Source organism: Pleurodeles waltl, chromosome 6 (assembly GCF_031143425.1).
Source record: "Pleurodeles waltl isolate 20211129_DDA chromosome 6, aPleWal1.hap1.20221129, whole genome shotgun sequence".
Taxonomy (NCBI): domain Eukaryota; kingdom Metazoa; phylum Chordata; class Amphibia; order Caudata; family Salamandridae; genus Pleurodeles; species Pleurodeles waltl.
The window spans coordinates 839517447-839544124 of NC_090445.1; the positions used below are offsets into that span (position 1 = coordinate 839517447).

Genomic DNA, 26678 nt, shown 5'->3' on the forward strand with positions numbered 1-26678 from the left:
TTCTTCCCTATCTCTCTCTTCTGATAGTAACTGAAAATCATCACTGGATTTCCCAGAAACCTCTTGCCATCCAGATAATCCTGACAGTCCAAAAAGAGATAGGCACACAGACCATCTGGCATTTCAGACAACTTTGTTGCATAAAGAAACCTCAAACAACATAATCATGATTGAACAGAAAGACAACCATCTAGCCCGAAAGTCTTTAATTTAACTTCAACATATATTGGAGAACGTCATGATACAGAAATGCAACATGAAGTTTCTCCTTATTTACGGAACTCACAGGAGAATGTTTCAGGATGCTCTAGATTGAATCAAAAATATTCAACTTTTGCTTATTGATAGAAACCTGCAGGCTGTAGTAATAGGACAGCTTGGTTTGGGAAATCATCAATACCTTAGGTTATGCGGAGCTCAAATGGGGCTTATTTAAGTGGCGGATCTCTAAAATAGCCTGATCCCCATTGTAGGGCATACACAATAATTTATGCCCGGTTATTCAGTAATCTGGCTTCAATGGGAAAATCATTTTGTTTTATTTATTAGGTGTTCGAGATTTTTTATTCAATGCATTTCTTTGCTACCAAAGGTTATCCTTGAAATCGATCTACTAAGGATGAGTGTGAAGGTCTTTACCCTCAAATGGCTATACTAGAGGTGATATTGAGATTGTCTTTCTGTGACAACTTAAGTTGCTTTGGAGGCAGTTTTTCCTAGTCGGAAAAGCCAACCAAGTATTTCAATACTGCCTTCTATGGCTGACCTCCACAAAGTTCCTCTTGAATATCTGTAATGTTGTCACGTGAGCTTACATATGAACTGCATGAACATTGTGAAAATAAAAGAAGCATCGGTTCTTAGAGTATTAGAGTTGCCAGAGAGCAATATTAGCCATAGCTGGCTCTATCAAATATCTTTCCATCATTCCAATGACCAAGGACTTGCAGAAAGTATAAAAGTATCTATCCTCTACTGCCAAGACTATCTTCCTATCCGTGAATGTGGTCCTTTCAAATTGACTTCATTTTAAACCTGAGCTCCACTTTATGACCCATTAGGTAGTGACCGTGCCCTCACCTTGAAGAGTGAGCAAAATACAGATGCTGGACTTGGCTAAGCCACACTACATACTGTGTTTGCCTTCTGGTGGTAACTGTAGATTGCTATGTAAATCAAACCATTTATTTTCATGATTTTCTAAACACTACTACTCCAGTAGTGATGCCTGCACACCCTAGTTTAAAAAATCTACTCCTTTGCACCATCTTTGCACTCCAAAAGAGATTAGAAAAAAGTATTGTTAACTTTAGAGCTACAGTTAATTCTAGAGCTATCTGTTGTGGAATACGAGGAGATGTAGACCATTCTTCAAAAGTTCCTTTGCCTGCTTTGATCGTACTCATGCCTGCCCCCAGAAGGTTCCATGCCCGCAGAAGGTTACGCAGCACTCTACGTTCTGCAGTGGCTTTACACAGATTCACATTACTTGTACTCAGGCGGTATGCGGCGTCTCGGCACAATTTAAGTCATCTTTGTTGCCATTGCTGTATCGCTGCTGCTGTTTGCCGCTGCGGGCCAGTTGCCCATGGCTCGTGGCGCACGATCTGTCCTGAGCTGCTCAGCACAACTGCCACATTAGAGGAGAATTATTGTGAGTGGTTGCGGTGTAATGCTTAAGGGCCTCTGCCCCTCGCTGGTTTTCCATGCCTGTTTCCACCAGTTGGCTGGTACTTTTGCTCGGGGATGGTGGGAGGGAAAGGGGGTTGTGTGAGAGGTGAGGGATAGATTTATAAAGGAAGCCCTGGGCACAGGGACCCTGCTCAAGGAGTGGCAGCGGAGACCTTGCCCCCAGCCCTGTTCTTATCCTGCCTTTGTCCCTAATACAGAGTTAGAGTTGCCTTGGGCAGTAACTAACTGTCAGCAGTAACCACAAGGTCGCTTCTGCCCAATTATTTAAGGAAAGGCAATTGGAAAACTGATATGTAGTCCTTTAAAGGACACTAATGGTAAATGGTCACTATTGAAGAGGTAGCAGGCTTGCTCTGTAGACCCCAGAAGGACTTTAGAGGGATCCTGAACTCCATACTGATACAAACCTTCTCTGTGGGATGGAGGAGGCCATCGTCTTTTTCAGGCAAGGTAAATTTTGGTCTGCTTTCTCAACGTTCTTCTTGCTTATTACTTGTCATTTTTTTATCTTTTATTTTTATCTTAATTTTACTTTATTTTATAATAAATGCAGTGGTATTAGCATTTGCATCTGATTGTTAGCACCAAAGAGACCTGAGCTGATCTGGAATAATGCCTAAGAATCAAAACATGAAGGAATTGTTCCATCAATATGAGAAGGCAGCCTGTTGCATTAAAAGGAGAAAGGAAAAAGCAGTACCAAGTTAGAGCACTTGAAGGCCCTCTCCCTACCATCTCAGAATGTGTTCCTAACCAGATAGTGTATCGAACAGGAAAAAAATCCTCCAAAAAAGAAGGAAATTGTGAGATGTTTTATTAGGGCTGGACTTGCTCCAAAATGAGAGTACACGAAATGTCTCTTAAAAACCTGCCACCATGCTCTGATAAACAAAGTCAAAGAAATAAGACAAATAATATTGTAACAACTCAATGTCAAGGAAGTGTGATAAATAAAACTACAACAAAAGAGGGCCTATTTGGATACTACCATTAGACTTCACACTCCCTGATATGGATATATGCCTATCATCCAGGGAAAGGGGATCAGATCACCAAAGAAATCTTTGGGATATTATAAAAGTACTCCGAGTAAAGATACGATTAATAGTAACAATCTCTCCTGTTCCCCTAAGTTCTTGTTGAATGACTCTTTTCACCCCAAAGAATATGTTCGGGTATCAGAAGCACTTTTTACTCTTCTGAGAATTTTTAAGTCAATGCTGCTACTTTTAGAAAAAACTATAAGTAATTCAGACCACAATTTGAAAATTTCAACTGCAGTATTAAAATCCCTAACCAAACAAAATATTACAGAGCAAGATTTGTTACAAAAACACTCAATTTTTGGAGAATATTAACAGGAATTCAGTAGAGTATAACTGTAAACAAATCAGAACATGGGCTTCGCAAACAGGAAAAGTCCTTTTATAAAAAATGAAATGGAAATATCTAACTTGGGAAAATGTTTACTCACTTTGAAAACTGTTCTAAAAAAAAATTGAGGATCAACAACGAGAGTTAGTATCTTTCTCTCTGCAATGCTATTCAACCTTTAAAAAAAAAAAACAAAGAAAACTAATACTAAAGTAAACAAAAATAAAATAAATATGATAATAGAAAACGAGCAAACAGAAAATAAAAATCAAGGCGAACAGACTAAAAGTGGAAAAATCTAAGCGTGTAATTACAAAAAAGCACTCACATCTGATAAGATTTGATGCAAATGCCATTTCTAATCTGGATAAGGAAGCTACTTTTGCACTGATTACATCGCTAGTTACTGGGGAAAGAACAGTGGGGAATTTCACCCCCTCCCCCGCTAAGGTGGCATCATGCAGAGCCCTAAATCCCAATTTGACTGAATTTAGAGCCATGCTTTCCCTTCAACAAGACATGGACCCTGGAATAGAAATATATCCCCAGAAGTAGTGCTGAGACCATTGAACACTTCCTTTGACCAGGCTAGTACAATTTCATCCTCTACAGTTATTGACATTATAGATATTTGTCCTAATGAATCAACCTTACTGAATAGACAGAGTTCTCTGCATTTTACATATAAATCCACAACTTCAAAGTTTGTCTTCAGCTGAATTGAAACTGGTTATTTTTCTATTTAAACAGGGTCCTAACATTGTACAAGTTGAATTTTGGTCACATTTAATACCAGCAATCATTATGAAAGATCAGGATATCCTTTGTAACAATGGTTATGATGTGCATTTAATTACCAACTTAAGTTATTGTTTTAATGGCACACTTAGGGGAAAGAAAAGGACCAAATATCAGTCTGCGATTTATAAGGAGGAGGAAGAAAAATGTCTGGTAACCCTAATTTGGTTATCATTCAAGTTGCTGGAAATGGGAAACATGTTAGAAATAATTAATATGAATACAAATCGATGCCCAAAATGGAAGACCCTGCCATTGGTCTTGGATAGCAGGAACAATTAACAGAAATAAAGCAAACAAAGAATATAAATTGCTATTTTAGCAAAGGTTTGCAAGTAATCTCCTGGAATCTGGCTGGTGTTATGTTAGATAAAATAGAATCGCTATCTGCTTTGAATCCCGCGATCCTTTGCCTTCAAGAGACATGGCACGTTAAACTTCAGATGGACTCCTACTTTGCTACAGACATGCCTGCGCAGCCAGTAACTAGACGTCGTGCAAAAGGAGGCCTCTCAATACTGCGGTCTACGGAGTTCCTGTGGGATATCGAGATACTTCCACTTTCTTCCCAAAATGTGCAAGGTATTTAGATATATTTTCCCAAAAACATTTTATTAACCGCAAAACCAGGTGTTATTATTTAGTATTAATGTGCTTCCTGGTCAACAGAATAATTCCATGTTACTTACAGTATTCAAATTGATTGAAAATACCCTTGAATGGGAGACTTTAATGTAAAATCTTCTAATAGCCTGTTAACGGAGTGCCCTAATAAGCTTCATGAAGATGCATGGAACATACCTGAAACTTTATTCCTCAACTTTCAGAAAGCAGATAGAAGAGGAAGATTGCTAATAGAATCCCTGAGTGAAATCAACAGGGTGATAATAAATGGAAGGATAGTATAGGATATACCAGATGCACCAACAAGGAGAGGTATTACAAGATCATCTATTTATATAATATAATCTTACCACCTATATAATTTATTTATGGAGGTTTGTGTAATCTTCGGGCAAGAGCACTTAAGCTTTGTTAAAAATAGTTATCTGTGGTTTTACTGGCGAACCTTGATTTACAATTGCAACAAACTGAGAATTGGGCACTGGTTATGGGTAATGTTGAACCAGTATGTGGTAGATTACTTTGGCACTCTAAAATGGTTGCTCAAGCAAATAATCTGTTACAAACCTACTGTTCGTTATATGGAAATAAAGAGGAATATCCAATAAGTGTTTTTGAGGATGTGATTCTAAAAGTAATAAATAGAATCTCCAGCATTGGAAAATATTCTTCAAGAAAAGGACATTTCAGTGGCTATTAAAAAACGTACCCGGTTCAATATTCAGTTAAAAAACAGAAGCTGGAGGCACTTAATAGGAATTGGATTGCCTTCCATCAAGTAGCAAAGAATAAAAAGTCAAGACAATTCTGGAGCCTCATTGCAAAGCATAGTGGAACTAAAGGTAATTATCTACTATTCCTGTTCTTGCAGCAGATTGGGTGGAATACATGTCTGTTATATTCAGAGAATTCAACGTCTGAAATTAATAAATTGGCAATAAACTTATTAGAGGACCAAAATGACCTAGTAATATATCCAACAAGTAAAGAACTACCAACATAAGTAAAAAGTGTAAGCTCCTTGGCTCGGGGCCCAGATAAAATCCTTGCAATAGTCCTGAAAAAGCACCCAGAAGGATGGGGCAAATTTCTTTTTTCTCTCCTTGTCTATTATTATCAGACAGGTCAAATCTCCACCTCCTGGAAAGGCAGCATCATTTTACCATTACATAAGAGGGGACTACATCTCCTGCAAACTACCATCAAATAGCTCTGCTGGATGCCACATGAAAAATATTTGCTGCCAGAATACTTGATCATCTCCAGGATTGGGCACCTACTAAGAAGAAGAAGCTGGCTTCCGACCTACACATTCGGTGATGAACAGCATCGCAATGGTCCAGACATTCATTGACAAATATGTAGTAAATAAATCCCAAATTCTGTATTGATTCTTTATCGATTTTCTTCCCCCCCCAGTCCCCCCTCCCATCTCCCCCCCCCACTCCGCCGCCAACTTTTGATAACGTTGACAGGCATTCACTTTGGAAGAAATTGTTCTTAGTGGGTATTTGTTTGAACCTCCTAAGGCTACTTATAGCACTGCAATCGTCCATGTGGTGCAAAGTATTAATGGGCGGAAATAAGGGCCTAACCCCAAAAATAGAAACGAATGGCCTGAAACAAGGTTGCTTGTTGGCCCTACTACTTTTCCCTCCATATCTTAGTGACTTGCCAAATCAATTTGCAAACGTACATGTGCAAAGCCATGTATTGCACATTGAAATATCTATTTTAATGTGTGCGGATGATATGGTTTTATTTGATCTTACTCCACTAGGTTTACAGCCTAACTTGGAAGTCCTAAACACATAAACAAGGAATTTTCTTTTTAATTGATATCACAGAGACTAAAATAACAGCATTTAAAGGAAAGAAGCACTGCCGGACGTTTAGCTGGAATATATGGGGTACTTCAAAATAGTAAAATTTTATCTGCACCTAGGAAAAGTATTTCGGGAAAATCTTAACAGCAAGCCTCATTTAACAGATTTAGGGAACAAGGTCTTAGGGCATGTGGTTGCTTTGAACCAGTTCTATAATTTTTGCACTTGAGTATACCTCTATAAAACAATGTGCATTTTTGGACCTCCTTGCGGGAAAGAATCTTCGTTAATTGGCGTCAATGAGTAAATCAGTTCATGTTCCAGCTCTGCGACCTCAAACTTAGAAAATGGTGTTAGGTGGTTTCTTCTTCTACTTGGGCTAGGGGTTCTTCCCCTTAATGTCTAGAAAAGTAATTGGTATAATTCAACAGGATTGTGTAATTTGTGTTAGGAAGGGATCCAGGATTTAAGGCATCTGTTTGAGATCTGCCTGCAGTTTCAGCTGTGTGTCTTCGCTATATATTTCTGTTATAATTTAGGTTTGGTACAACAAGTGCAGATGAATTAAGATTTTTAAGGTCTTCTCCAAATGAGTTTCAATGTTTTTAATGTATATACATTTTGGGAGTTACTTTTTAATATACTCTGTTTTAGATTATTGATTTAGACACAAACTGAGATCAACAAAATCCTGTTGACGTTTTATGTCAAACGTTAATCCTACTACATTTGTTCTTATGGGGAATGTTCAAATCCATTAAACTTGCAGAACTGCTAATTGTTGATCCACATATTTCCTGGATACCACTGTTTTGATTATAAAACTCTAACAGAAGCAAGGGTTCATGTCACCATGAAATGTTTTCATATAAAAATTTCCTTCTTTTCATGGCTTATACATATTACTAAAGAAATCATTTACTTTTTCTGTAATCTGTTTCAAGTGCATCTTTATTATAAAGTGATTGGTATCCTTCCTCAGTTTTGCCTGTCCAAACAAAAAGGTGCTGTCTGATAGTGCGCTACAGTCTGGTCTCTGGAACATTCTTAAAGAGGTACTATTAAATACCTCTCAAGTCTTGACTGTCAATCAACAATGTCCTTAAAGTCTACTTTTCCAAAGGAGAAATAAAGACTTCATGAATATGAAAACAAGTGAGATCATATCTTTAGGCAGACTGAACCTATTTTAGGAAGCTATTTCTTTTTCAGAAAAAAGGTCTACCTTTCCTCATATAAATACAGTTACAGTAAGATTATACATTTAATAAAGATGCCAGTGATGGAGAACAAAGACCAGGGGTTAATATTTGTTTACGATTTGTAGAATTACATTTGTCACCAAAAGGAATTTAAAAGCTTGTTTTTAGCATTTCCGGATGCATATATTTGGTTTATACAGCTCCAACCTTACTGCAAAACAATAGATCACGCAGTAGTGGGTGCCGGGTAATATAATACTCCAGCAGATAGTGGGGATGGGTCTGTGCAGTAGCAAGGAGCACAGCTAGGAAGATACAAGTTCAGTAGTAGGTGCGGTTGGGGATGGGCAACAATGAAAGTCTGGGGCTTGCAAGGTGATAACATTTCAGCTGATGATGTGGTGGAGGGGCTATCTTGAGATGTGTCGGGTGTATTGCTTGAATATCAGTGTCTATTGTTCACTTGAGAATCAGAGGGGAGAGGGTACCTGGCAGATTTGAACTACAGTGAAGCTCCACAGCATTTGGCACTAGCAGGGGAAGGTTACGACTTCTCCATTCCCAGAGTTTTGTTCTGCTGATGCTGCAAATCTTGAAAATCCCTCTAGCCGTCTTCATTGTGGACCCCATGGATGTTTATGTTCCACAGTATTTGAGTATCTTTCATAGATTCACATGCTCCATGGCAAAAGACAATTAATTCAATAGCTTATTCACATCAATTAGAAATAACCAAATTTCAGCCAATCGGGCGGCAGCACCCTTTAAAACACTTCCAGGAGAGGAATCTTCCCTCAGATTTTCTACTGCTTGTTAGTCGTGAAAGGGAGTCTCCCTGAGCTCTGCTCAGTTTTCTTCAGATTTGTCTACCAGAATCACTCCAACTGTGTTCCAGTATGTCAAAAGTACTGAAAAAATTACTGTCCAACTTGTGGAATCTGGTAAGAAGAGGCTGCATTGAGAAGATCCTCACAAAGAATATATCTACTGCCTTCATCCAGCCCACCAGTAAAATATTGTAAAATATGTAGGACTTTATCTACAAAAACTATCAAGGTCAGAGGGGTTGTCTTTTGCTTTGGCTCCAAAATCTTGAAGCCAAAACTGTTCATTTCTGAGAATTAGGATAGTGACAGTTCTGTTACCTCCCAGACAACATCTAAAAAGAGAGGCTGCACTATGGATCAACTCGGAAGCAGAAGAAGATCTTAAAAAAGGCACATCATCATTCATCTAAAGGCTCCTCTCAAGAGTAAAAGATTAGAACATTTGAAAACAGAGCACATCCTACTACACTATCGTTAGTACTGTCACTGTAACCATCCAAATTCTGTTCCAAGACAGTTTCGGGGAAAACACAAGCTGACAGACATCGGCAACGCCATAAAAATTCGCCGACAACAGTGCAAACTAAAATGTCTACCGTCGCACCCTCAACTACAACGATCACATCGTCAACAACTACGTGGACAATGACCTTGTCATCTATGACTACAGGGTCAACTAAGCTTGTGTTGGTGGCACCATCGATGAAGATTTAGGTGACGAGACCTTCAACTATGTAATTGGGTGAAGACATAACAGTATTAAAAACAAAACTAAAGAAACCACCCATGCTGATTTTAACCACATGTACACCGCCACCTTCAACTACATCATTTACGAGACTGCAGTCTACCCCTGTAATACTGCGTCCAGAACTTCCCTCACTTAGCAAGGTGTCCCCATTCTCACTTAGCCACTTGCTAGATTTTGAGGAGTCAGATGATGATGATGAACAGGGTCCTTTGGGTACAGTTCACAGCGCATCTGAGACGTTGGTGAAATACCAGGATAAGGGCAACAAGAGGGAATACTATGAGCCTGCTTATCAAGGCCATTAATATCTTGACCAGCTATGTCACTCAAGAATAATTCCAACACTTCCCTACCTCACACGAGACGGTTCAGGTTTACAGCAACCTTATTCCGGGATTTTCAAGGAATGCTTCATGACTGGTATAAGCGATTTACAGCACAATCTTCTTGAAACTCCAGCTTCTTGGCCACACTCACCACAGCCTGTGCCACCGCCTACTTCAAGGATGACTCCAAGACTGCACATGGCTATGCCACCTCGAGATGACTCATCATCACCTGAAGATGAAGACGGAGGGAAAGGTGAAATTTGAGACACAATATTTGTCAAATCAATGGGATGAATGCCTCCTTCGGATGCCTTCTCCTCCAGCACCGCAACCAATAAATTCTCCCTTGAAGACAATTACCAATCGCAATCTGACAATCTGAAAGTTTTCTATGACTTCAAAGAATGGGCCAGGAAGACGGTAAAGGTAATCCCTATAATAGATTACACCTTTGAAGAAGGCATCAGAATAATGAAGACGCCAGCTATGGTGTCAGTGGTACTAACATGTGTTCACGAAGACTAAGTGGCGCAAGAAGGATCACCTGCTTGTTTCACAGGACATCCAAAGCCAGATTCTGTAATTTCCCAAGCAGCTCAACGCCGGTCCAAAAATCCATTCACTCCAGTCACCGCTTCTCAGACCAAAGATGGCAAATGCCTAGATAATATTAGGAAAAGATTCTCCATTATGTCGGCCACGACTGTCTGAGCAGCCAATTCCCAGGTAGTTCTTGGCAGATACCATCACCAGATGTGGTCGGACACCACCACATACCTTGATCTTTTTCCAGAAGACAAAGTAGAGGCAAAAGAAGATCCTGCAGGAGAGAGAAAAGTTAGCATCTGAAATTCTAGATTGTGCAATGGTTATTGCCTCTATAGGCTTCAGGCAGTTATGATGACTAGGCTCTATTTGGCAAGAATATTGATGATACATTGCTCGCTGTCAAATCAGACCGCAAAACTACTAGTCCCTTGGGAACTCTCCAGTACCAAAAGACACCCTTATCTGCAGCTTGTGGAACAGGATCATATTCCTTTCGAGGAGGATACCAGAGGTATCAACCATAATCTATCATTCCAAGAGACTTTTCATCCTATCATCGGCAGAATCAGCCCTGTCGAGCACCACTATAAGAGGCGTACTCCAAACAACCTAGAAGAAAGCAAACATCTTTGGTCAGAGACAACTGCAGGAAGCAAAGACAAGCTTTTAGTTCCAGTTACATCTCCACAACGCAACGTGAATTTCATACTACAAACACCAATAGAAAAAGGCCACAACAGACAAATGGGTCCTGGATCTCATCACATATGGCCACAATCCAGAGTTCAGCTAAATTCCACCTCATACACCACCAAAGCAGTCCTTTGCTTTCTCACCTCCATCTTCTTCGCATTGGATATGCATTGGCAATGTTAGCCAAGGGTGCCATAGAAAACGTCCCAATTTCACAAAAAGGAAAGGGTTTCTATTCTCGTTTTTTCCTGTCCCTCAAGATATCAGGATAATGATGCCCCATTCTCGATCTCAGGAAGCTCAGAAGTACCTGAAAAAATATTTATTTTTGTATGATTACACTCCAGGAAATTCTCATCCTTCTCAATCACAGAGATTTTATGATAAGCCTCCATCTCCTAGATGCCTATTTCCATATTCCCATCCATCCTAGGCATTGAACATTTCTCATATTCACAGTAGCCGGTGCTCATAATCAATTCAAGTTGTTCCTGTTTGGACTCTGGTTCACACCCCGAATAATCACAAAATGTCTCGCACCAGTAGAGGGCTATTTACATCAAAAGGCTCGACACGTTTTTCCATGACTAGACTGGTTGATAAAGGCACTGTTCTCTCACCAAGCGACCATGGCTATAGCAACTTGCCTTTAGACATTTCAAACTTCGGGGCTCACAGTAAATGATCAGAAAACTCTCCTTTCTCCCTCAGCGAGGATCAATTTTCTTGGGGCAGCCTTGGACACACTGCAGAACAAAGCATACTTCTCCTCAGACAGTCTGCTTCAGTTAATCATCTCTTTCTCTATGGGGCATGATGTCATCGTCCGTACTCGTAATTCCAAATGCTCATCTAAAGACTAGGCTGTTTTAGGAGGAGATGGATGCGCAATGGCTCCAAGTGGATGGCTCATTCGACTACATCATCCACATAACGTCATTGATTAAAAAGTGCTCTCCTTTGGTGTATAAATCTGGACAATCTATTATCAGGACTGACCTTTGTCTCCCAGATATCAGAGTATATCATAACTGATGCTTCTCTGGAGGGGTGGGGAGCTCAATTGAAGGACCTTCAAATACAAAGCAAATGGAGTCTACAACAGGCAAAACATCACATCAACTTTCTGGAGCCTAGAGTGACTTTGCTTGCTCTTCAGGCCTAATACAAGTGTCTACAAGTGTCATCAGTGTTGATCAGAATGGACCACACTACTAGCATGCATTATCTCAAGCAGGGAGGTAGGATATCTCAGGCCCTTTTGCAAGCAGCACAAAACATCTGGAACTGGGCATTCCTGCATCAGGCAAATGTAAGAACTTAACATCTGCCCAGGATCAACAACTGCTTGGCGGATACCTTAAGCAGAACACATCAGATTTGTCATGAATGGGAGTTGAATCAAACCATTCGCTACACAATTTTTGAATGATGGGGCAACCTGAGTCTGGATATTCATGCATCACAAGACAACAAGAAATGCTAGTTCTACGCAAGTTGGGAACCTCACAGGCACGTTCTTCTTCCATACTTGATTTCTCAACATTTATTGGCATGACTTCTGAACACAATTAACTTCAACACCTAGATGTCCCGCAGGAGTGCAGGGATATCCTAGCAAGGGATAGAGCTGACTCTACAAACAAAACCTGTTTAAAATGGAAACGTTTTTGCTTATGGTGTCAAAGCTCAATCGTACATCCTGTTTTGTCACCTCCTGAGCAAACCTTCTTCCTCTTGCCAAAGCAGGTCTGGTGCATTCCTACACTAGAGTACATCTGGTAGCGATTTCTAGATACAGGAGGATTGACAGTTTCCCTTCCCTATGGTCAAATAGATTAATCCAGCAATTTCTTAAAGGGGCCTCTTAGAGTACTTTCCAATAAAATCGCCTCCTCCATCATGGCAACACAACACTGTGCTATCCCAACTTATGAAATGTCCTTTTGAGAGGATGTACAAGATGGATCTCAAGATTTTAATATGGAAAGTTGCTTTGCTTTTGGTATTAATTTCTGCAAGAATAGTAAGTGAGCTCCAGGCCACAATTAGGGAATCTTTTATGCAATTGAAAGTTAAGATTATTCTTAATAAAAGTGCCAACAGACTTCCATCTCAATGAGCCTGTTGTTCTCAGAATGTTTTCCCCAAACCTGCAGACACCTGCAGAAAGAACTTTGCATACTCTTGTTGTAAAAAGATGTTTGAAATTCTATGTTCAATGGCATCTGTCGCTGTAGATACACATGTTGTGCATAGCCCGCCATCTGGTGTTGGGTCGGAGTGTTACAAGTTGTTTTTCTTCGAAGAAGTCTTTCGAGTCACGGGACCGAGGGACTCCTCCTCTTTGTCTCCATTGCGCATGGGCGTCGACTCCATCTTCGATTGTTTTCTTTCCGCCATCGGGTTCGGACGTGTTCCTTTCGCTCCGGGTTTCGGAACGGAAAGTTAGCTAAATATCGGAAAAATTACGTCGGTATTGTTGCGTTCGGGATCGGCTTAGTTAGAATCGACACCGAATCGAAGAGTGAAGAGCTCCGGTACCCTTCGGGGTAGTTTTCGATCCCCCTTCGGGGCCTGGTCGGCCCGACCGTGTGTAAAACAACGCTGATGGAACGGACCCCGTTCCGTTTCTGTCCTAAATGCCACAACAAATACCCGTATACAGACCAACATTTGGTCTGTAACCTGTGCCTGTCGCCTGAGCACAGTGAAGAGACTTGCGAGGCCTGTCGTGCGTTCCGGTCCCGAAAAACACTCCGTGACCGTCGAGCCAGAAGACTGCAGATGGCGTCCACGCCGACAGCTCACCGAGAGTTCGAGGAACAAGAGGAAGAAGAAACCTTCTCGATCAATGATTCGGACTCCGAAGAATTCGACGACCAAAAAACTGTGAGTAAGACGTCGAAGCCAGCACACAAGAAAAATGACAAGGCCCAGGGGACGCCACTGCCACCAGGCCATGGCTCGACCCATAAATTCGGTGACCGACCATCGGCACCGAAAAAGGCCGAAATGGTGCCGAGATCGTCCGACTCCGGTCGAGACACCGGCGCACAGCCTTCTCGGGACCGAGAAAGTGCTGCTGAAAAACATCGACGCCGAGATATCGGAGCCGAAACTGCTCGACGCAGAGACAGCGGCACCGAGGAAGATCGACGCCGAGAGGGTTCGACTCCGAAAAAGATGAAGGTCACTTCGGAGCCGAAAAAGAGTACAGACAGGGTTTCGGTGCAAAAACAACCCGCAACCGACCCACCTACCGGTTCCTATTCAGAGGAGCAATCACTGTCCTCTCAGATGCGAAAGCATAGATTTGAGGAAGAGTTGCAATCCACCGAAGTGGACCACACTCAGAAACTTATTTTTATACAGGAAGGAACAGGGAAAATAAGCACCCTTCCCCCTATTAGGAGAAAAAGGAGACTGGAGTTTCAATCAGACCAAGCACCACAAACAAAAATGGTGAAAAAGGTAACTCCGCCACCCTCTCAAAAGGTAACTCCGCCACCCTCTCCTCCACCTGTAACTAACGTTTCACCGGCACAAACTCCATCACATTCCCCGGCTCACACCACCATGAGCCAAGGTGATCAGGACCAAGACGCTTGGGACTTATACGACGCCCCAGTGTCGGACAACAGCCCAGAGGCGTACCCTACAAAGCCCTCACCACCGGAAGATAGCACAGCATACTCACAAGTGGTGGCTAGGGCAGCAGAGTTCCACAACGTGTCCCTACACTCGGAACCAGTCGAGGATGACTTCTTATTCAACACCCTCTCCTCCACCCATAGCTCCTACCAAAGCCTGCCTATGCTCCCAGGAATGCTTCGGCACGCAAAGGAAATCTTCAAGGAGCCGGTCAAGAGTAGAGCAATAACACCAAGAGTGGAAAAGAAATATAAAGCACCTCCCACAGACCCTGTTTTCATCAGCTCACAGCTGCCACCAGATTCCGTCGTAGTAGGAGCAGCTCGCAAGAGAGCCAACTCCCACACATCTGGGGATGCACCGCCCCCAGATAAAGAGAGCCGCAAGTTCGATGCAGCCGGAAAGAGAGTCGCAGTACAAGCTGCAAACCAGTGGCGCATCGCTAACTCTCAAGCACTACTTGCGCGCTATGACAGAGCCCATTGGGACGAGATGCAACACCTCATTGAGCATCTACCCAAAGAGCTACAAAAGAGGGCGAAACAGGTGGTTGAGGAAGGACAGAACATATCTAATAATCAGATACGCTCCTCTATGGATGCAGCGGACACAGCTGCAAGAACAATTAACACATCTGTGACTATCAGAAGGCACGCATGGCTACGAACGTCTGGTTTTAAACCAGAGATTCAGCAGGCAGTGCTCAATATGCCATTCAATGAGAAACAACTGTTCGGACCAGAAGTGGACACGGCGATTGAAAAACTCAAAAAGGACACTGCCACTGCTAAAGCCATGGGCGCACTCTACTCCCCGCAGAGCAGAGGCACTTACAGCACCTTCCGCAAAACATCCTTTAGAGAGGGGTTTCAGGGTCAAGCCACACAAGCCAGCACCTCACAGGCCACACCGTCCAGCTACCAGGGACAGTACCAAAGGGGAGGCTTTTGGGGCCAATACAGAGGACAATTCCCTAGGAATAGGGGAAAATTTCAAAGCCCCAAAACGCCTACAACCAAACAGTGACTCACATGTCACTCATCCCCTCCACACAACACCAGTGGGGGGAAGAATAGGTCAGTATTACCAAGCATGGGAGGAAATAACTACAGACACTTGGGGCTTAGCAATTATCCAACATGGTTATTGCATAGAATTTCTGCAAATCCCTCCAAACATACCAACAAAAGCACAGAATTTATCAAAACAACATTCAGACCTTCTGGAAATAGAAGTTCAAGCATTATTGCAAAAGAACGCAATAGAACTAGTACCAAAGACACAAATAAACACAGGAGTTTATTCCCTGTACTTCCTAATACCAAAAAAGGACAAAACACTGAGACCAATCCTAGACCTCAGAACACTAAACACCTACATCAAATCAGAACACTTTCACATGGTCACGCTACAAGAAGTGTTACCATTGCTAAAGCAACAGGACTACATGACAACCTTAGATCTCAAGGACGCGTATTTCCTCATACCAATACATCCGTCGCACAGGAAATACCTAAGGTTCGTATTCAAGGGAATACATTACCAATTCAAAGTATTGCCCTTCGGTTTAACAACTGCACCAAGAGTCTTCACAAAGTGCCTAGCAGTAGTGGCTGCACACATCAGAAGGCAGCAAATACACGTATTCCCGTATCTAGACGACTGGCTAATCAAGACCGACTCACTGACAAGGTGCTCGCACCACACAGATCAAGTCATGCAAACCCTCTACAAACTCGGTTTCACCATCAACTATGCAAAATCACACATTCTGCCGTGCAAGGTACAACAATACCTAGGTGCCACAATAGATACAACAAAGGGAATAGCCACTCCAAGTCCACAAAGGGTTCAAAATTTCCAAAAGATTATACAACGCATGTATCCAACACAAAAAATACAAGCGAAGATGATATTACAACTACTAGGCATGATGTCCTCATGCATAGCCATTGTCCCACACGCAAGGTTGCACATGCGGCCCTTACAACAGTGCCTAGCATCACAATGGTCTCAAGCACAGGGTCAGCTTCTAGATCTGGTGTTGATAGACCGCCTAACATACCTCTCGCTTCTATGGTGGAACAACATAAATTTAAACAAAGGGCGGCCTTTCCAAGACCCAGTGCCACAATACGTGATAACAACAGATGCTTCCATGACAGGGTGGGGAGCACACCTCAGTCACCACAGCATACAAGGACAATGGGATGTACATCAAAGAAAGCTGCATATAAATCACCTCGAACTACTAGCAGTTTTCCAAGCATTAAAAGCATTTCAACCACTCATAACTCACAAATACATTCTTGTCAAAACAGACAACATGACAACAATGTATTATCTCAACGAACAGGGGGGGACACACTCGACACAGCTGTGCCTGCTGGCACAAAAAATATGGCAATGGGCAATTCACAACCACATTCGCCTAATAGCACAGTTTATTCCAGAGATCCAGAATCAGCTTGCAGACAATCTCTCTCGAGATCACCAACAGGTCCACGAGTGGGAAATTCACCCCCAAATTCTAAACACTTACTTCAAACGTTGGGGAACACCTCAAATAGACTTATTTGCAACGAAGGAGAACGCAAAATGCCAAAACTTCGCATCCAGATACCCACACAGGCAGTCTCAAGGCAATGCCCTATGGATGAACTGGTCAGGGATATTTGCGTACGCTTTTCCCCCTCTCCCTCTCCTTCCATATCTAGTAAACAAATTGAGTCAAAACCAACTCAAACTCATACTGATAGCACCAACGTGGGCAAGGCAACCATGGTACACAACACTGCTAGACCCATCAGTAGTACCCCACGTCAAGTTGCCCAACTGGCCAGATCTGTTAAAGCAACACAACCAACAGATCAGGCATCCAAACCCATCATCGCTGAATCTAGCAATCTGGCTCCTGAAATCCTAGAATTCGGACACTTAAACCTCACACAAGAATGTATGGAAGTCATAAAGCAAGCCAGAAGACCATCCACTAGACACTGCTATGCAAGCAAATTGAAAAGATTTGTTTGCTATTGCCATCATAATCAAATTCAACCATTACACGCATCTCCAAAAGATGTAGTGGGTTACTTACTACACTTACAAAAAACGAACCTGGCCTTCTCTTCCATTAAGATACACCTAGCAGCAATATCTGCATACCTGCAGATTACCCATTCAACTTCACTATTTAGGATACCTGTCATTAAAGCATTTATGGAAGGCCTCAAAAGAATTGTACCACCAAGGACACCACCCGTTCCTTCATGGAACCTTAACATCGTCTTAACCAGACTCATGGGTCCACCCTTTGAACCCATGCACTCTTGCGAAATACAATTCCTAACCTGGAAAGTTGCATTTCTCATCGCCATCACATCTCTAAGAAGAGTAAGTGAAATTCAGGCGTTTACAATACAAGAACCTTTTATCCAACTACTCAAAAATAAAGTAGTCCTAAGGACCAATCCTAAATTTTCGCCAAAGGTTATTTCACCGTTCCACCTAAATCAAACGGTAGAGCTACCAGTGTTCTTCCCACAGCCAGATTCCATAGCTGAAAGGGCACTACATACATTAGACGTCAAAAGAGCACTAATGTACTACATCGACAGAACTAAAAACATCAGGAAAACTAAACAACTGTTTATTGCATTTCAAAAACCTCACGCAGGAAACCCAATCTCGAAACAGGGTATAGCCAGATGGATAGTTAAGTGCATCCAAATCTGCTACCTTAAAGCAAAAAGACAACTGCCCATTACACCAAGGGCACACTCAACCAGAAAGAAAGGCACTACCATGGCCTTCCTAGGGAATATTCCAATGCACAAAATATGTAAGGCAGCCACATGGTCTACGCCTCACACATTTACCAAGCACTACTGTGTAGACGTGCTATCAGCACAGCAAGCCACAGTAGGTCAAGCCGTACTAAGAACCTTATTTCAGACTACTTCCACTCCTACAGGCTGAGCCACCGCTTTTGGGGAGATAACTGCTTACTAGTCTATGCACAACATGTGTATCTACAGCGACAGATGCCATCGAACTGAAAATGTCACTTACCCAGTGTACATCTGTTCGTGGCATCAGTCGCTGAAGATTCACATGTGCCCACCCACCTCCCCGGGAGCCTGTAGCCGTTTGGAAGTTAGCTTCAACTTTGTACATTTGTAAATATATTCAATCTTAGTTAGGTACATACTTATTCACTCCATTGCATGGGCACTATTACTAACAAACAACTCCTACCTCACCCTCTGCGGGGAAAACAATCGAAGATGGAGTCGACGCCCATGCGCAATGGAGACAAAGAGGAGGAGTCCCTCGGTCCCGTGGCTCGAAAGACTTCTTCGAAGAAAAACAACTTATAACACTCCGACCCAACACCAGATGGCGGGCTATGCACAACATGTGAATCTTCAGCGACTGATGCCACGAACAGATGTACACTGGGTAAGTGACATTTTCAATACAGTGCGCAAAAGATCTCTGCAATATGGACCAGTTGTGTGAAGCATATGGTAGCCATAATAAGGGAGGTCCGGTAACTAAGGCTGGATCGCAACAGCAATACAATTCTGCTATTCTAAGGCTGGCAGGCCCCTTCATCTAAAAGTGAAAGTGCATTCTATGAGAGCAATTTTGACAACAGTTGTCCTGTTCGCTAGTGTTTCTATCAACAGTATGTGCTGTGCTGCGACTTGGAAAATCAGACATACTTTCACGCAGCACTACTGTGTTGATGTAGATCACCGCAATGATGCAGCTGTGGGATAGGCAGTACTTAAGCATAATTTCCAATAAGGTGAGCCTGGTAGTAAATGTGTAAGTTTGTACCCACCATCCGCTATTATAAGCATGTTATGCTTTATTTAACCTGTTTTATAACTGCTCGCTACTCTGATTCAAACATTTGAATCTACGAATGATACTCCAATATTGGTGAAAAAGTGTGTTACTTATCTTAACTCTCGTTCTCCAGTATTGTATTCTTTCATAGATTCTCGTGCACCTACCCTCCTACCCTTAGAGGCTCTCCTTCTTGGCATGTTATAACTATTCACTCTATTGCTTTAAAAACTGGGTAAGAGACCTCTGCTGGTAGTGTGCTAAAGGATGCTGTTACCTTATTGGCTGAAGTTTGGTTCTTTCTAAGTGATGTGAATAAACTACTAAATTTACTATCTTCTGTCATTGTAAGAATGATTATTACTGCTGCTGCTTTAAAATGTACCGTGGGACTTCCACCTCGGCTAAGGAAATGATTCAAGCATGTGAATCTACGAAAGATTTCAATTACTGGAAAACAAGAGTTATAGGTAAGTAACCATTTTTTTCTGTTCTTGATTTACTGAAAGGTGATGCAGCATGCATTGAAGATTGTGTAATTGGTAGTTTGAGAAAGTAGTACTATGTCAAATTTCTTAAGGTCCTAATTTTCTCTTCCGGAATTTCAGATGTCTCTAGGACATGGGAGTGTTGCCATCATCAAGATATGGTATTGTCACCTGAATGGCTCGTTGGAGCAGCTTTACTCTGCAGAGTAGGGTCAGTTGCTGCCCTGTGCACAGTGTATCTGCTTATGCTGATAACAGCAGAAAATATCTAGGATTTTTACAATGATGACAGTTAATGGAGCAGTGTACAGCAGAAAATCTCTAGGACTTTTACCCCGATGAGTTAATGGAGCAGTGTATCCACATTCAATTTATTGAGCCATTCCTGAACTTTTAATGTTGCTGACCTGCATTAGTGCAGAGAATATGCAGCCTTGGTTGGGTAGTCTTGAGAGGGGTCTTGGCCATCCATTCTTGAATGATTGCAGCATAATTCTTTAAGCTGGACAATGTCTTAGGGGAGACTTTGAGGGGAGTGCAGAGTTTAATTCGGGTACAGGTGAATGCTCACAGGCTTTTTGGCTTGTAAGACTCCAGGATGCTTCATGTGCAATTTGAAAGTCTTGAGAGAGTGATGCCTTTGGAATTGCCACAGGTTATAAATTTAGGCTTGTCAAGAACCTGTGTGTCTTCTGTTCAGATATGTTTTCAGCTACTGTAGTATGGTGCAACAAAGGTGTTTCTGAATGTGTTTGTCAAGCAAGGCGTGCTCGTAGACCGAGTTAGATTGCACAGGTGTGAAGTAAAATTAGAAATAAACAATCGCCTTTGGCAATCATTTGGCAGCCATCATCAGCCATTTGGATGGCTTCTATTTTTATGTTCCAATTTAGCCTGAACAGACACGCTGTCCTGCAGCAGGGCCTTAGTCCTAATTCTATTGTGGAGCTGGTTCGCAGCTCACTTCTCAATTATCTTCCCCAAAAGTTGACAATGTCTACTAGACAAGTAGTTTGTGAAGTTGTCTAAATCTAGGTTTGACTTTCGTCAGAGAGGCAAGATTTGTCAGATCTTCAGAGCATCTGGGAAGGTGCCCTGCAGGAAGAAAGTAGTTGAAGCAATTATTCTTTTTTTTTTTTATTGTAACAAACCCTCTTGTTGCTATTCATGCGGCAACTCTAAATTGCCCTTGGGCCATCGCCAAAGGTTATTGAAATAATCGTATTTCTGAAACTGTTGTGTTTGTGCTGTGTGCGTTAATGTCATTATTGCAGTTTTGGTTTGAATAAGAGTATCCATAGCATGTAGGTACAATCCTGTTAAGATACCACATGTGTGCTTTGAAGGTGAACTAGTCATACTGGAGGTAGGTCCAAAGATTCAGAATGTTTATCTGTCCTATATAGCATATGGCAACTAATGAGCTTAAGGGACAGTTTTCTTTTTCCTTTTACTATGCACAACCAGTGGAATGAAATGAAAGATTTATAATATCTTTTTCTTTATCTTTTACTTCTAATAGACTTAAATCTGCATGTTCTTTCATTTTCTTTCCAGTTGGTGGCCATAGTTCTCAAGTTCCTCTTCTCCGGGAGAATGAATCTGGTATGCATAAGCATTTTTAATAGTGTTATTGTCTATTTTGCTAAAACAAAGGTTTGTACTTCTTTTATTATAAAAGATAAGGCAGCTAATATCATCTGGACTAACTCAATGCCATCAAAACCCAGCTTTATTTGCTAGGGTTCTGAGATATGACCTGAAATGTGCTAACAATGTTTTGTTTCCCACCAAGATTACATTTACAGTGGTCTGGTATTTTAAGCCTCTAATTGCAAAATGGTGTTGATTTCACTATTAGTAACTAACTTTCTGATTAGAATAATGCCGAAATAGAAAACTGGTACTGTTTCATGGTGTAGGGTTAGTTTGCACTGGCTGCCCACCTGCTGCTACTGCAGATTTGATCAGGTACAGATCAGCCCGATTGCCATTCATGAGAGCAGAGCCTTAGTGGCCCCGTCTTTATCACTCACTGCAGACTACCATACCTTTGTGAAGGTGTGTACAGTTGACAGTCTTGAAAATTCTGCTGCTCCTTTCCCCCTTTTTGACTGTCAAGGTCTGCACGTTATAGCCAGTACGAGTTGGGTGCATCTAAGTAGTAATGAAAGATACGTTAAGGAGTCTCTTTCTGTAGGCTAGGGCTGGCCTGAACAGGCATAAGTGAATTGCAACAGACTCTTGCCATCTTTATAAGTTTTATATTTGGTCACACTTACTCCTGCTGATTTTTCTTACTGTCTGCGCAACTTCTTTTTTGGAACACAGCGACTTAGACCTGGCACCTGTTAATACCATTATACCAGCATTAAATGTATAACCAGCCTTTTTACTGAGCCATATTTGTATACTTGTTCAGTTGATTTGGAGTAGCAATATCACTAATCATTAGCTTGGATTATACACTTTGCCCAGAACCCTAAACGTACCTAAATTGGAATGTGCACGTCCTGCTGTGCTTTACTCCTTGCCCTACCGCTGACACTTTGTCCTGAAGGGCTCGGTCTGTGCTGTGACAATGCCCATTTTTCTGGTGATTTTGATTGTGTGAACCATACTCTACGTTTTCATATAGTACAGTGATGGTTTGGAGATTGAAGTATGAGGTAGGTCTTACATTTCAGTCTTTAACCCGATGTCTGTCTCCTTTGATTCATTAATTTCCTCAAGCAAAGGGCTGCCAAACTTTGTTATTTTCCCCAATCAGACCAAACCAAATTTTCTAAATCGTAAAATCTTGCATTTTTTTTTATTGTGCAGTCACTGTGTCACATTTAAAGATAAATAATCTGTACCTTTTTTGACTCTGTAATGGTTGTTTGTGATGTTCCCCCACACTTTGCCACCTCCTGTGTTTTTTTTTTTTTGTTTGTTTTTTTTTTGCTACCTATTTTGCTGGTTTTAGACTTTTGTGCACTGAAACTATTCCTAATTGGTATATTTAACTTGCCTATAAGTCCCTAGTTTGTGGTGTACAAAGTGTATCCAGGGCCAGGAAGCTATGTGCCACTGGACTGGAGTACCTATTTGCTAACCTCTACAGTGACAAAACAAACATTGCATCAGGTCTACTGTGTAGCCTGAGTGCTGCAATGAAACCTGTTAAAATAAACTATTTAGTAAGTCACTCCTTGAAAAGCTAGCAGCCTACAACTTATGGTGCATGGTTTTTAAAAGTGGGCCATGTAGAAAATAAAAATTACCATATCCCTTTAGTGACAGGGCCCTAAAAACTATTCTCACTGTGGCAGGTCTAGCTTTCCTATGAGAAAAACAGAGTATGGATTAAAATACTAATACTGCAGGTCAGAAATAGGACCAGCTAGAAGAATAATTAAACCCATGTTTTAATACTTATTAAAATCCAATTAATTGGTAAATACAGATCTTTAATAAATTAATGGAAAGTATCTTAGAAAAGTGCCTTTTACCTGCCTGAACAGTCAGAAGGCTAATTAGCTTAAGAGTCTGCCAGCTCCTGGTGTGTGTTCAGCCTTGAATAGATGTTAAATACCACTCACGAGCAAACAGTGGGCTGAACTGAATGGGAAAAGATGACTCCTCCAAACTCTACAGAATACACTGTGGGCATCCTCTTTGACACTACAGTGTCAGATTCTGCTTGGTGTGTCTGTGGAGCAACATTTAACACTTGGGGCACATTTGAAAGAGAGAACAGGATGACAAAACATTTCTTGTGTATCTGCTGTCAGGTTGGTGCAGGACCCTGCTTTTGTCCTTCTGGACTTATGTCTATTGAATTGTTGTGAATATAGTGCCTGCCTTAAACTGGATTAATGTTAGATGTGGGAGGACACAATGACACCCACACAACCTCACCACCCAAAGCCTCCCTCCTTCACCAACCTCCCAGCCCTCAGAGCCAAGACTTTTGCTATCTTCAAATGCCTTGCTGCAAACAGGCCAAACATGCCATTTGTTAGGGCAAACAGGAACTACTGCAAATGTAGGTGGGTCAGAGCTTGAGCATTTTTACTTCATTAGTTAGGGAGGGGCCACGAGTCAACACCACTCTGGAGCTAGGGTCTGGCATAAATGTGGTATCCCCAGACACCCTCTTTAGAAAACATTTTCTGTATCTGTTGAAGATCAGAAGAGGATTGGGCCTGCTTTTTGTGACCATGGATGAGCCATGAAAGACAGACCTGCCCCTGCTTGTACTCAGGGCAAAGAAGTGGACTCCAAGGGTAAGTTGGCTGATCTCCTGTGTGGCTACAGGAAGCTGCAAGAGACCTCTAACTGGAAGTGCACAACTGCTCTTTGGCAACTGGACATGGCTGTTGTCCCCTGCTTGCCACCATGTGAGTCCCTTATTCCCCCTTTGAGGTTGTGGGGACCTTAAAATTGTACTTCTGTGGTTGATTGGGACTGAAGACTGAGGCCCTCTTTACGAGTTTGGCAGTCAGAAGAGCAGACTGCCAAACTCAAGGATATGCGACCGCCGTCAGCTCGGCAGCCTCACCCCAGTCATATTACGAGATTCCCGCTGGTTAGCCCCGCAGGAACAGTGCTACGGCATTGGTCTCATCTCTCTTAAGGGAGCCATGGGACATAAAAGCACCATCGGAATTCGCACTGTCTGCAGAGCAGACATTGCAAACTCAAAGGATGCTGGGCAGGGGAGCCCCTGCACGGCCCGCAACATGGTCGTGTGTAGTGCAGGGGCCCCCTGTTATTCCCTAGCACTGCCTTTCCACCAGCCTTTTCAAACCGCCATGAAAAGGCTGGCAGAATGGGGACTCGTGATCAGCACAGCAGTGCTAAACTCTGCATCGCCAAGGCTGACCATGAGTCCCACTGCCGTCAGCCCATCGGGAACCATGTTCCTGGTGGGGGAAGGCGATCCTTTGGCGGTCTGACCGCCAGGGTCATAAAGTGGTGGTTGAACCTCCAACATGAGACTGGCGGTCTTCAGACCATCAGCCTTATAATGAGGCCCTAAATCAGGAGGTAAAATCTTTGATCCGAACAAACCTGGATAGTGTATCAATCCCACACTCCATGAAGGTCTACTATGGTTCCTGGCATTATTTCTACCTAAAACTTTAAAAGTTCATATCTTAGTTCCCCCTTATTGGATTTTTGTCATTTTGGTGTAATTTTGCTTATTAAATTTACTTCTGTTTTAAAAGGTAGGTGGTGGCATTCTGATCAGTCAGCTTTAACAAAACACTGTCTACTGTACATCTGGTTTATAGTGGCCAGCCCTTGAGTGAAGATTAGGTTAAAAAAAATCTGTTATAATAAATATCTGGCCATCTCATTTTTTCAATCTCTATCTCGGCTGCAATTGCTTTTAAAGTGGATAGTGCGGAATGGCCGTTTCCAGTTGGTGAGCATATTTCAAATTTAAATGATTATTAACATCATAAAGGGTAAGTATATCTCCCTGGCCCAGGGTCCTGATTATGTGCCAGTTACTCCTCTTAATTATATTCCATTTAGTTACGCTGTTACTACAAGCCCTCTTATTGTATGGCATCCAGCCAATTTCCTGACTCGTGGAAAGGCAGTCATTTTATACAGCTAAAAAAAAAAAAAGGTTGATTAGACTAATTGAATTGTTCTATTGCTTTGCCAGATGCAATTGAGAAAGTATTGGCTAAAATCATTAGATCATTTGGCAGTCTGGGTTATAGACTGTAAATTGTTACCTATTGAGCTAGTATGGTTTCTAACTTCTTGTTCAGTGATTAATACTTAAAAAAAAAAAAAAAAAATGTGAGGAAGACATACAAAACTATATGTTGCATATGTGGGTTATAGCAGTGCCCTTTGATTGAATAGATCATCCTGAAATTACGGTACGTGAACATCCTAGGTCATTTGTTGCTATCTTTGTTGAATTTACACTGAGATAATTGGTTAAGGTTGGTGAATGGGACATGGAACAAACTGATCTCTAAAATTCCTGTTGCCAATAGTTTAAAACAAGTCTCTGTTCTCACTCTTATGATTCTCACTTTGTGTCTAATTTTCTGAGATAAGTAAAATAATTTAACCCCTCCCACCCGTAAGACTTATTCTTCAAGACATCGAATTTAACGTATGCAGATGATTTACTGCAAGTCAATCTCACCCCAGTAGGAGACCAAACACATACTCAGCTCTTAAGCTAAGTAAGCAAGCACCCTCAGTTTGGTGTTGAATGAAAAAAATAACCGTTTCCCCAAACGGTAACAGCTCTTGGACAATGGTGCATTAATAATAATTTCATTGTAGTTGTATTATTTGGATTAAGGAGTGACGGTATTAAATAAACGGTTTTGGTTTAATTGTATACAAATTCAGTCAGGCACAAACTAGTTCTGTTGAATGAGTTTGCTGCAATTTTTAAGAGCGTTCTGCAAATTAGATTTTATTTTATTAAAAGTTTACATTTCTGAAATTCTAGCCAATCCCTTATATGGAATTGAAGAACAAGTTATTTACATTTGGTAATGCTCTTTCTGGTAGAGACAGTATGTAGCTGCAGATTCCTTACCAGACATCAGACTGGATCCTTAAACGTTTCAGCAGTACTGGTAATTGGTGCCATGTGGCTCAGCACCAACACTGTTCTGTTCTGGAAAGGACATGCAGAACCTATATAGGCACCACTCCCTTGCACTGACGTCAGTTGCTTTCTTGACTGCCTGTGCCCTAGATTCCAAGCCACAAAAGCAAATTGTTCTGGCCCGTGTGCAGATTCTTAGACTTGGGATCTTATTAATGGATAGAGTCCAAATCCTGAATGGGGAGGATGGTAAGGACGGTTAGGGGTCTGCAGCTAGACAGGCTCTATCAGAAAGAGTGTTACTGAACCATTCTGTAACTTTTTTTCTGATGGAGTCTTCTAGCTGCAGATTCCTCATCTTTTGAATAGATACCAAAGCAGTATCTATTTGGAGGCGGCTGTGAATGGACTCAAACAAGAACGTCTTGTAGAGT

The 26678-nt window shown here is 41.7% G+C and overlaps 1 protein-coding gene across 4 annotated transcripts in view; it reads left to right on the forward strand.

The window, feature by feature from the left end:
• Window positions 1–26678, forward strand: part of LSR (lipolysis stimulated lipoprotein receptor) — a 225389-nt gene that overhangs the window by 106350 nt on the left and 92361 nt on the right. For 3 of the 4 annotated variants that reach the window (XM_069239546.1, XM_069239547.1, XM_069239549.1), the window contains one exon: window positions 21222–21269. The exons of the other annotated variant lie outside the window; for it this stretch is intronic. In XM_069239546.1, the coding sequence (XP_069095647.1) occupies window positions 21222–21269 (48 nt within the window). The remainder of the gene's footprint in view (window positions 1–21221; window positions 21270–26678) is intronic. 4 annotated transcript variants of the gene reach the window in all.